Source organism: Malus domestica, chromosome 05 (assembly GCF_042453785.1).
Source record: "Malus domestica chromosome 05, GDT2T_hap1".
NCBI lineage: Eukaryota > Viridiplantae > Streptophyta > Magnoliopsida > Rosales > Rosaceae > Malus > Malus domestica.
In genome coordinates, this window is record NC_091665.1 from 21,680,493 (window position 1) to 21,692,552 (window position 12,060).

Genomic DNA, 12,060 nt, shown 5'->3' on the forward strand with positions numbered 1-12,060 from the left:
ATGAAGAACGATGTCTCATTTTCCCCTTCATTCTTTCTGTGGGAGCTCTCAATTAGTACTGTTGTCTTCAACCTGATACAATAGATTCTTTCACTAAGCTTAAGAGACTTTTTGTTGTGCAACGCATCTTCTAGGCTGATTGCTTACACTCCGCTAAACATTTATACACCATTCGTCAGAAGTCAAACTAGTCATTATGTGAATATGCCCGTAGCTTCAGCCACAAGTATTCTTTTGCGTTGTGGTAGATTATAAAACAACACTCAGGGCCTTCACAATAAGTGTCCACATACACTTTTTCCCTTCGACATGTGTTACAATGTGCCTCGACAACTCGTCATTATTCTCACCCACTTGGTTATGAAGGAAGTCACATTCGTATCACCAACCAAGTGATAATTTTTTTCCTTTGGCAACTTACCACCCTTTCCACCAACTAGGTAATGAAAGAACTCACCTTTGTCCACTAACTAGGTGATGGAAAGTACAACCAGTACTCCACTCTTTTCACTAACCAGGTAAGGAAGGAACTCACCTTGTATCACCTTGCAGTATGAAGCGTTATTAACATCTCCTTCAACTGTGCCAGAATGTCAAACATTGTAGTATATACAAGGAGACCGAAGACTCTCATCAACTATAAAAGGGGATCGCTCTCGTACAATTAATTCCTAATATCATTATTGTGCTTAAACTCGTCATTAGGACTCACTAATGATGATTATGCTTAAACTTATGTCTTGTGTAAAATCTTCACTATTAATGAGGACTCTTCTACCCTCGTGGACGTAACCCAATTCAAGGTGAACCACATACATCTTGTGTTGCTTTCCTACTTCTATCTCTTTAATTATGATCCTCAAAAGGTGACCGGAGCAACCTCGCGAATGTTACAAACTTGACACTTTACGTTGTTCGAATGTCTCACAGATTTTGTGCATCAACATTTGTAAATAGTTTGCTACAAGCAATTGAGCCCGCGCGATTTATTTTAAAACTGTGTTAAACAGGTGGAATATATTAAAATCTATTAGAATCCTTCTGCTTAACAAAGAATAAAAAAAATAGATGTTTGTAGTATATAGCAAAAGTTTTAAAACTCATTAATTCTTCTTTCTATGTAAATTTGTCAAATACGTACAATCCAATCTTCAACCAATTCAAGCGTATACCTTTTCTTTTGTTGTATCAAATTTGTCATGTCACCCAAGGTCATATGGAAAGCCAGCTAACTGAAAATATTTGTGTTAAGTTGTGCAAAAAGTTGAGTACGCTTTAACTGAAAAAATAACCACTAATACAATTAGGCAAGAAGGGGAAGGAGATAATCATGAGGAGCTGGAAATATTTTGACTTCAACAAGAAGATATTGACAATGTTTTACATACGTACTAGCAAACTCCAAGTTGTGGTATCAACTCCAAAAACAAAAACAAAAAAAACAAAAATCTTACTTGGGCAACATCCAAAAAAAAATGAGTAAAGAATTTTTGAAGTCTTTTTTCTTCAATGACTCGGGAAATATAAGACGCCTCCTTCGGTAATCCTCATCGATAAGAGACTTGGGGGACTCCCATTATATGCTAATACACTTTAGTACTCAAACGTTTCATGAGTACTCACCAATTTGGGTTCTACAAGTCCCCAAACGAGAAGCTTTCCTCACTCGTGAACTTGGGGAACCACTGTTTGTTCCATACTTCCCCACCCCCAAAACTACTTAGCACCAGTCAACTTCATACCTTCAAGGACCCACTGAAGTGTTCATGTGGAGGCACCCTGGCCGAAGCACACGAGTTTTTCTCCAATCAAGAGACCAATCACAACACGACACGTGTCAACCTAAAAATATAACTCCTAAAGTCCCACATCAACCGGGGACGGGAGCCGAAGACCCTCATCAACTGTACAAGGAGACCGTTCTCGTACAATTAATTCCTAATGTCATTATTGTGATTAAACTCGTCATTAGAACTCAATAATGATGATTATGCTTAAACTTATGTCTTGTGTAAAATCTTCACTATTAATGAGGACTCCTCTACCCTCGTGGACGTAGCCAAATTTAAGTTGAACCACTTACATCTTGTGTTGCTTCCCTACCTCTATCTCTTTACATATTATCCTCACTAGGTGATGGAGCAAACTTGCGATGGTTACAAACTTCGCACTTTACGTCGTTCCAAAGTCTCAATGATTTTGTGCATCAACATTTGTAAATAGTTTCTTACAAGCAATTGAGCCCGCGCAATGCCACGAGTTTTAAAACTATGTTAAACATGTGAAATATATTAAAATCTATTAGCATCCTTATGTTCAACAAAGAATAAAAAAATAGACGTTTGTAATATATAGCAAAAGTTTTGAAACTCTTTAGTTCTTCTATGTAAATTTGACAAATACGTACAATCCAATCTTCGACCAATTCAAGGGTATACTTTTTCTTTTCTTCTATCAAATTTGTCATGTCACCCAAGGTCATATGCAAAGCCAGCTAACTGAAAACATTTGTGTTAAGTTGTGCAAAAAGTTGAGAACGCTTTAATTGAAAAAATAATCACTAATACAATTAGGCAAGAAGGAGAAGGAGATAATCTTGAGGAGCTAGAAATATTTTGACTTCAACAAGAAGATATTGACAAGGTTTTACATACGTACCCGTAAGCTCCAAGCTGTGGTATCAACTCCCAAAAAAAAAAAAATGGTCCCAAACAACAATATAGAAATCTTTTAGTCCATCTTAAACTTTTTTTTTTGTGGCCTTGCTTATTATTGTACTTATTAACAATTACTACTATGTCGAGGCGAGTTTCTTTACAATAGCACCAAGAAAAATAATAACTTATTACAATGTGGTATTTATTCCTGAACCCCAACTGGGACCGAAACTGTTTATGACTATAAATAAGTTATTCCTTTATGTACAGATGTTTTACTGTAGCATTCACAGCTCTTATAGCTTTTTATTGAATTATTGAATCCCAAAGAATACTTACATTATTGAAAGGAAATACAAATGCAGAAGGAATTGAAATACAAATACATAAGAAGGAAAATTATCCACTTAAATGTTTATAATCAACAATAAATTTCTTTTAATTTCTTCAATTCTTCTTAAGCAAATTTTTGAACCAATGTGCTGAGAGTTTTGGGTGTCTTTTCAGCCCATCATTATAATCCACGTAGTTTAAACCAAATCGGACGGTGTATCCAGAATTCCATTCAAAGTCGTCCAACAATGTCCATGGAAAGTATCCCTTCACTTTCGCACCATTTCTGCACACACATACACAAATGTTCAAATGGATTAGGTCAATATAATGATTAAATAACAATAACTTAAGAAGGCTAGGCAGTATATAGCCTTAATTAATTTGTTAATAACTACTTACTTGATCGCCGCTTGAAGGTAACATAGGTGACGGTAGTGGTAGTCAATTCTACCGGTATCAAGAAGAGCCTCGTCAATTGATAGTTTGGGATTATTCGACTCTGATACACCTACGTACATATTATTGCACAAAAAAAATTAAATTTAGCTTTTTCCTCTAAAAATATAAAAAAGCATGGAGTTTTAGTTAACGCCAGTATAAATATGTGAAACTTTTGCAATTAATCAAGGCTTAAAAGTACGTATTACATACCATTCTCAGTAATATAAATGAGTGGATCATTATATTTTTCCTTTGTGTAGAGCACAAGATCGTGAATTCCTTTTGGATATACATATAACCAATCTGAAGCAGTCTGCAACACCATTTCAAGATAATACGTAAATGTTGGGGAAAAAAGCTAATCCTCCAAATGCAAATAGCTCAAAATGATAAATTTGATGTATACCTGTGGACCAATAAGTACTCCATTAAGCTCAGCTGCCACAATATTTACAAACATTAGAATACAATTGGTGTAAATATTAGAATATAATTAATGTAATTAAGAGGTTAAACTAGGTCAAGAAGAACCGAGAACTGAAGCTATTCAAAGTAAGATTCCTTTGGCACTCACTTGTAAGATCAGCTCGAGGATCTGTTACGAAGCTTGCCTGTAGTGAATTGTTCTTAGGTGTACTAGTTGTGTATCTAGCAGTATAATAATTTATTCCAAGAAAATCAAATGATCCGTTTAGCAACTTGGATTGTTCTTTTGTGAATTTTGGCAATCTTTTCCCAACAATTGATCGCATGCTGTGTGGATAGTCACCACTTGTTAAAGGGTCCAAAAACCTACAAAACAAGAAAATTCCAAATATTAGCCTAATTATAGCATTATAGATAAATAGTACTGCTAGCTAGGTAGTATCAATGTTACAAGTCATAAGTAAACATGATGTAATTGGGTTTATGTATAATTTAATAAGACACTTGCCATCCAAACATAAAATCCAAAGATCGTAAGGCAGCATCTTTATCTTGCTTTGACTCCGAAGCAGGCTCAAACCAGTATGACACCAATGTTATCCCTATCAAGCCTTTCTGAGATGCCTGCACAAAAATATGAATTTTGGTTGAATAAATAGGAGTTATAGAAAAAGATACAACCATTAGATTATCTTACTACTGAGAGTATTCCCTCTTGTATTACAACTCAATAATAAAGATTCATATAGAATTCTCGATTAGGAGCCAATAATCTGACCCAAAAAACAAAATAAAAAAAATTAAAAAAAAAACAGTTATTGAACCTGATATCTATTCCTGTACAATTCTACAGCTGCTCCATGAGCAAGAAGAATGTGGTGTGTCACCAAGTATGGTTCAATGGCTGAATCTCCACCGGTGCAGTTTAGGTTTTGCCAAGAAGAGCAGCGTCCCGGTGCTAGAGTCCCAACAGCATAACCCATGTTACTAAAAGTATATGGCTCATTTACCGTGAACCAGTGCTTGACTCGATCACCAAATTCCTTATAACAAAGTTCTGCATAGTCTTTAAAATGATCTCTGTAGATACAAATTTATGTTACGTATATCAGTATGTATTTTATCAAATTATCAACGACAAAATAAATTTTGTTCACTTACACAATACGAGGGCTTAAGAAACCACCATATTCATTTTCTAAAGCTTGCGGAACATCCCAATGAAAGAGTGTTACAAACGGCTTTAAACCTATAATACATGATCAGTAAAATCAAATTAAAAGTCTGATTGAATGATGTTCTAAAAATTCATGTAATAATTCTTTAAGGTTGGATGATTTACCATTGCGTAGGAGTTCATTGATGAGATTGTTGTAATAATTAATTCCTTTCCTGTTAACGCCACCACTTAACGTTCCATCTAATTAGAACAAAAATAACAAGAAAAAAAAAGGGTTACCCAGTAGATAACTCGATCACATTACTTTAGTTAAAAGTATATAAAGAGAATAATTTTCTTGTAGGAAAACTAATTCTTATGCACAATATTGTCAATGGTCCCAACCAAAAAACGAGAACGTGGAGCAACTTACTTGGTAATAATCTGGACCATGAAATAGATAATCTGTAAGCATCCAAATTCATATCCTTCATAATCCCCACATCTTCCTAGAATGACAAAAGTTTAAAATTAAATATTGAGGATCTCATTATATATTGTTCTTTTTTTTTTTTGTAAAGGCTCCAATTTAATATGTTAACATGTGCCCTTCAAGTATAAAGGGTCAAGAGACAAAGTTATGAGGTTTTAGACCTTATAGCGATGATATTGATCAATAGCGACGTCTCCGTTACTGCCATCAGCGATTTTTTCTGCAGTTATTAAAAAACATAATGGTGAAATCCATATCATGTGCAAAGTACTTTATATGCGTGCGCACTGATGAAGTATATACATATATTGTACATATCACATGACCACGTACTATTGGTCTCCCAACAAAGTGCATGGCTATTAGAGAGGTTGTAGTTTACTTGTCCTCACGAAGAAAAGAATGAGGTGCTATTTCTACTCCTTTGAAATGAAGTAGCAAAAGTTTTCATATTACCAATTGATTAAATCACAGACCTGGATGTTTGTGGGTGAAGGTATCCCATATGCTTGGTCCTCTTCCATCTTCTTTTACTGCACCTTCATACTGAAATACACACACATGCATATACGTAAGAGTACTACTACACACGCAAGGAAGATGACAACATTATAATTCATGCATGGATGCTAACTGCATGTATAAAATACACCAAAAATATGGTAAATAAAGACAGAAGATATATATATATATATATATATATATATATATATATATATATATATATTTATATATACTGACCTGGTAAGATGCGGAACCTGTGCCAAATATGAACCCTAGTTCAAAACTGCTGCGATTGAGAAATTCGCAATGAACAGGTGGATCTGTATTAGTTGCTTTGCCATTTGTCAATGCAAAGCCAATGAGTAGCAGCACACCAAAGAGCAAACATCGTGAATATTTCATTGCCATAACTTGGGAGTTTTGATATCGATCGAGATAATTAAGTTATCTCCTCCGGGAATATTGCATGGGGTTTATATAGAGAAAGGGAGGAAGGGATATGGTGTCTACGTACTAGCTCATGAGAATAGTAAAGGGTTAAAATTTGTAAACAAAATTGGCTTTGAAAGTCCTAGTTTAAAGACCAAGTTATGGTATGTTTCAAAAAAAAAAAAAAAAGACCAAGTCATGGTCTGTAGTTTAAAAGAAAGCACGTTCCATGTACCCAAAAGTTGCGTATATATGTACGTAAAAGAACGGATGATCCTTGCGTTCCACCTATGAGGAATGCACATATTCCACAAATTTTATGTTGTGATCGTTTAGTTTCTTAATCTTTATTGGAAAATCATCTAAACAAAAAGACTTATATTGAACTATTCATTTTATTGATATATTTGGATAACTAAACAGTCTTCAATTTGAATAGTTTTTTTGTATACATGATATTCAAATTAAGATAAAAAAATTAATAACTTATTCAAACAGTAGAAAACTACTTGACCCAGCAAAAAAGTAGAAATTTATGACCAGAATTCTTTACGTAAGTACATAACGGATAAAGATGAAGAATTTAATCTTGATCTTTTTGTTCTTGTTAGAGTTTTAGTATTGAATCGGTAAACCCAGTGGTTTTGTGAAATTGTCTTTCCACTCTAATTAAGAAGGCATCGAAATAGCTAGGTTCTCAAGTTGGCTATTTTGCTCCTAAAGATTGTGAAAGAATTCCATTGGGGTGGCTTTTTCGAAGGTTTGGACACCTTCAAAGTATAGTAGTTACACATTCTTCTTGCTAGTACAAGAATGAGAATAGTAAAGGGTTAAAATTTGTAAACAAAATTGGCTTTGAAAGTCCTAGTTTAAAGTCCAAGTCATGGTCTGTAATTTAAAAGAAAGCACGTTTCAAGTACCCAAAAGTTGTGTACGTACGTTAAAGAATGGATAATGCTTGCGTTCCACCTATGAGGGATGAACATATTCTACAAATTTTATATTGTCATCGTTCGGTTTCAAAATATTTCTTTCAAGATCATCAAAACAAAAACAATTATTTGAATCTGAGATCGTTTAGTCATTTAAATATATGAACCCAATTGACAGTGTCGACACTAAGTAAAAGATTTATAACGAACTATTTTTATTGATACATTTGGATGACTAAGCAGTCTTCAATTGGAATAGTTTTTTGTATATATGATATTCAAATTAAGATTAAGAAATTAATAACTGATACTACAAAAATACTTTATTTATTAAAAAAAAAATTCCTTGAGTTGAAAAGTAAGATAATGTACACAACAGTTCGATCGATCTCATCTTAATTCGAAATGATCAATCCTTGAGTTACCCTTGAGTTTTCCAGGCAAAGAAAATGTTTTCTGTATTCGGAAACAAATAGTCATTTATCTGCATGTTTATATTATGTCTGTCCAACTGTTGAAGGGCATAACTTTTGAAGTTGAATATGGACGATTAGCTACAGAGACTTATTCAAACTATAGAAAACTATTTGACACCACAAAAAAGTAGAAATTTATGACCAGAATTCTTTACGTAAGTACATAATCGATAAAGATGAAGAATTTAATCTTGATCTTTTACTTCTTGTTAGAGTTTTAATGTTGAATCCATGGACCCCGTGGTTTTGTGAAATTGTTTTTCCACGCAAATTAAGAAGGCATCGAAATAGCTAGGTTCTCAAATTGGCTATTTCGCTCCTAAAGATTGTGAAAGATACCATTGGGGTGGCTTCTTATTGGTAGTACAAGAAATTGATTAGCTGTTTCAGAAAACAGGTTTTTTATTAGCTTACATCTATTTATTTTGATTTAATATTTTTTTACAATTCAAAAACACAAAATTTTGACCCCCCCCCCTAATTTTTCTAATTTTTTTCTTTATTTGAATTTTTGGGACTTATATTGAATTTTAATGTGTATCACAACCTGAAGGGATTGGGAGGGACGGTCATTTCATTTTTGGATATAGAACGAATAGGTTCAGGAGATGAGAGAATTAAGGATACGCACTAAAAAGACTATCTAATGCATAATGATGTGCCGAAAAATAGAACAATTTTGTTACCCGACCAACCCTTAGGAGAAGCAAATGCAACCCGTAGACTAATCAGTAAAATTAAAGAAGTAGCATTTAATGCAAAAATAGCCAATAGGAAAGCAATAGTCAAGTTTTTAATCCTCCAATCTACCAACAAAAGAATTATACCATTTGATCCCTTTATCAACCAAAAAATTGTATGCCTTATATACGGCTTTGGGTAACCCTCTCAACAACTAGAGATCCATTCGATGAACAAGGCGATTAGTTGAAGTACGGATCCTCCCAATATTGGGAGTATCCGTACTTCAATTGAGCTGATGACAAATCATTTCACCATTTTAGTTGGAACTTTAGGCGGTTCTCAAAAAAAGATTATTCCTAAAGTTTAGACTAAAAGGAATGTATAAACCAATGCTTCCATAGATTCGATCGTGGTTTACAATTATATCTTCCATACCTGTTTATTTGGGATCGTCTCCCGAATAAATAAAGAACAAGAGTCAAAGAAAAGGCAGTGATTCAAATCTAGATTTATCTGGTACCCGATCTAAAAATCACAAAAGGAAAATAAAAAAGAAAAGTAACAAGTAACAAAACATATTGTATCAGACTACTTGTCTTCTTGTAGTTGGATCTCCAAGCTTTTGGAATGCTCCGAATTCCAGTTGAGCATCTAAATCTAGATCAATACCAGCAAACACATCTCGAAACAAGGTTCTAGCTCCATGCCAAATGGATTTAGTTTTTGTCCCATAATCCCCCACTACCATATATATCGTGCAACGTGTCATCTGTCTGTATGTTTTTTTTTATTCATTCGATTTTTTTTTAAGCATAACATAATATAGCGTATTTGTATAATTTATAATATAAAATATTCTTCCTTTAAGCATTCCTTAGCTCTGATTTATTGAATTTCCTTTTATCTATTTCTTCATCTTCATCGAAAAATATATCTTTCAATGCAATAGTTATATGACAAGTAGATCTTTTTATAGGATAACCCCATCCTCGAGCCAGGGGTTTCATTTTTTCACAGTTGCGTGTTACAGATAACGCCAGCCACAAGGACCACTCTTGTGTTATAACTAATATAAGATAAAATTAGGTGATGCAATAAAATTAAAGAAGGGAGCGACGTTGAATTAAGAAAAATGATTGAAGAATTGTTATTTTATAGGTTAATAGGTTATTTATCATTGTCATATTCCCCAAAGTTTATGTTTTGGACTGTTTAAATTGTTCTAGTTAACGTAGCTATGATCCGGTCAGTTTTGGCTCATTATGTATGGATTCGAAGGAAACAACGAGATTTACAAAAGTAAATGAGCACATGGGGATTTGGCAAAGTATTCACGTCTAAATAGATAAAATATAGATTGAAGAGCTTTGGGAAAATTTGATATTTGTTGTTTGTACCATACCTCGTCAATCCCAAAGCCACCGAGCACCGGTCAACTCTGTACCTTCAAGGACCCACTGAAGATTTGATGTGGAGGCACTCTTGCCAAAGCAGACGAGTTCCTCTCCAATAAAGAGACCAATCACAAAACGACACATGTCAACATCAGAATAAAGCTCCTAGAGTCCTAGATCAATTGTTGACAGGATCCGAAAACTTTCGGCATCTTTAAAAGGAGACTGTTCTCTTGCAATTAATTTCTAATGTCTTTATTGTACTTAAACTCGTCATTAGAACTCACTAATGATGATTATGCTTAAACCTATGCATTGTGTAAACTCTTCACTATTAATAAGAACTCATATACCTTCATGGACGTAACCTAACTTAGGTTGAACCACGTTCATCTTGTGTTTGCTTCCCTACGTCTATCTTTTTACATATTATCCTCCCCAGGTGACCGGACGAACCTTGCGAAGGTCACAAACTTGTCACTTAACGTTGTTTCAAAGTCTAACTGATTTTGCGGATCAACGTTTTACACCGTTTGTGGGGACGACACTAAGTCCTACTCTGACCAGCTTTGTCAGACTAGTTTCCATTTGATAAGGCATCGCTCTCCAACATGGGGAGTGAAGGAAAATACATCATGCAGAAAAACACCCCTTGCATGCCTAGTGTGAGGCAGCGAATGAGGGAAAGGAACAAGCCTGTTATTCAAGTCCAAGAGGTTAGAACTCAGAATAAAATATAAAAAATGGCGATACGGAATGAGATCCTCCAACAGCAGTATGTGAAGCTCTTCGAGATGTTTCACGAGGTTATACAAACTCAGTCTCAAGAGTCATTGCCCTCTTGACAGCGGATCAACACATAGGTACCCACGCGAAGTTTCACATGTCTTCAACACGGGGATTCTTAATAAGGAATGGCCTTCTACCCAAGATATTGATCAACACGAGACTTCTCTCAACCCAGCTGCTTCAAATCGAAACAAGATAAGTGGAAGATGACATCTCCTTGCAAAACGATTGGAATGATCAAAAGCTGGTTATCGCGACTGTTAATACCTCTTGAGGCATCGTCGAGAAAAACCTATCCCTATAGACTCAAGGATTATTGACCCAAGGGTCATCGAAGGAATCAATCTGTTACCATAATCAAGGTCAACTACTAACCTAAGGAAGAAACAACAAGACTTAGATGGACAAGAAGGTGTTTGAGTCTCAAGGAACTTTGAACCGAAATTTTCTTGAAGCCAGTATGGTGAATAAAAAAAAAAGTCACATACTCTTGACTAAACTTCTCCACTTCCAAGAAATGATGGAAACTTACGAATGAGGGTTCCAATAGTCCCTGACGCCACTCAGGACCCCCTTATCCTGCAGCTTTTTGAGGAAGTGAACAGACTAAAGGCCAAACGCCATACTAAGGTACCTGACTGGAATTAGCCGAGGCCAGGCCCTCTGACAAGAAGGATCTTTGGCACCCCTTTACAAGGAGAAACAAAATAGAAGATTGGTTGCCATCGTAAATTGGTGAGGGGGAAGATCCAATTGAGCATATCTATCTCTTTGAATCCACCATGGTATACTGAGGCATAATAATGAAGAACGATGTCTCATTTTCCCCTTCATTCTTTCTGTGGGAGCTCTCAATTAGTATTGTTGTCTTCAACCTGATACAATAGATTCTTTCATTAAGCTTAATATGACCTGGTAAGATGCGGAACCTGTGCCAAATATGAACCCTGGTTCAAAACTGCTGCGATTGAGAAATTCGCAATGAACAGGTGGATCTGTATTAGTTGCTTTGCCATTTGTCAATGCAAAGCCAATGAGTAGCAGCACACCAAAGAGCAAACATCGTGAATATTTCATTGCCATAACTTGGGAGTTTTGATATCGATCGAGATAATTAAGTTATCTCCTCCGGGAATATTGCATGGGGTTTATATAGAGAAAGGGAGGAAGGGATATGGTGTCTACGTACTAGCTCATGAGAATAGTAAAGGGTTAAAATTTGTAAACAAAATTGGCTTTGAAAGTCCTAGTTTAAAGACCAAGTCATGGTATGTTTCAAAAAAAAAAAAAAAAGACCAAGTCATGGTCTGTAGTTTAAAAGAAAGCACGTTCCATGTACC

General features: G+C 35.0%; 1 protein-coding gene across 2 annotated transcripts; it reads right to left on the reverse strand.

Moving 5' to 3' along the window:
• Positions 1-2,930: 2,930 nt before the first annotated feature.
• On the reverse strand, positions 2,931-11,803 carry LOC103436341 (beta-glucosidase 12-like). Of its 2 annotated transcripts, none has more exons than XM_029102163.2 (13): positions 11,633-11,803; positions 5,989-6,058; positions 5,674-5,732; positions 5,453-5,528; positions 5,203-5,280; positions 5,022-5,109; positions 4,685-4,940; positions 4,369-4,484; positions 4,009-4,226; positions 3,841-3,872; positions 3,645-3,747; positions 3,393-3,501; positions 2,931-3,276 (listed from the first exon to the last, which is right to left on the reverse strand). In XM_029102163.2, the coding sequence occupies exons 1-13, from the start codon at positions 11,801-11,803 to the stop codon at positions 3,105-3,107; spliced, it is 1,548 nt and encodes a 515-aa protein (XP_028957996.2). In that variant the 3' UTR covers positions 2,931-3,104. The 2 variants fall into 2 exon arrangements, with proteins under 2 accessions (XP_028957996.2, XP_028957995.2); XM_029102162.2 differs by lacking the exon at positions 11,633-11,803 and adding an exon at positions 6,254-6,457.
• Between the last annotated feature and the right edge of the window lie 257 nt (positions 11,804-12,060).

What these genes read in the sequence shown, in the direction of transcription:
- LOC103436341 (XM_029102163.2), bottom strand. Translation starts at nt 11,803, where the DNA reads ATGGCAATGAAATATTCACGATGTTTGCTCTTTGGTGTGCTGCTACTC. An exon ending in ATCAATATCATCGCTATAAG is followed by an intron (nt 5,529 to 5,673) that starts GTCTAAAACCTC and finishes TTGTCATTCTAG; the next exon opens with GAAGATGTGGGGATTATGAA. An exon ending in GAGTACTTATTGGTCCACAG is followed by an intron (nt 3,748 to 3,840) that starts GTATACATCAAA and finishes ATGGTGTTGCAG; the next exon opens with ACTGCTTCAGATTGGTTATA.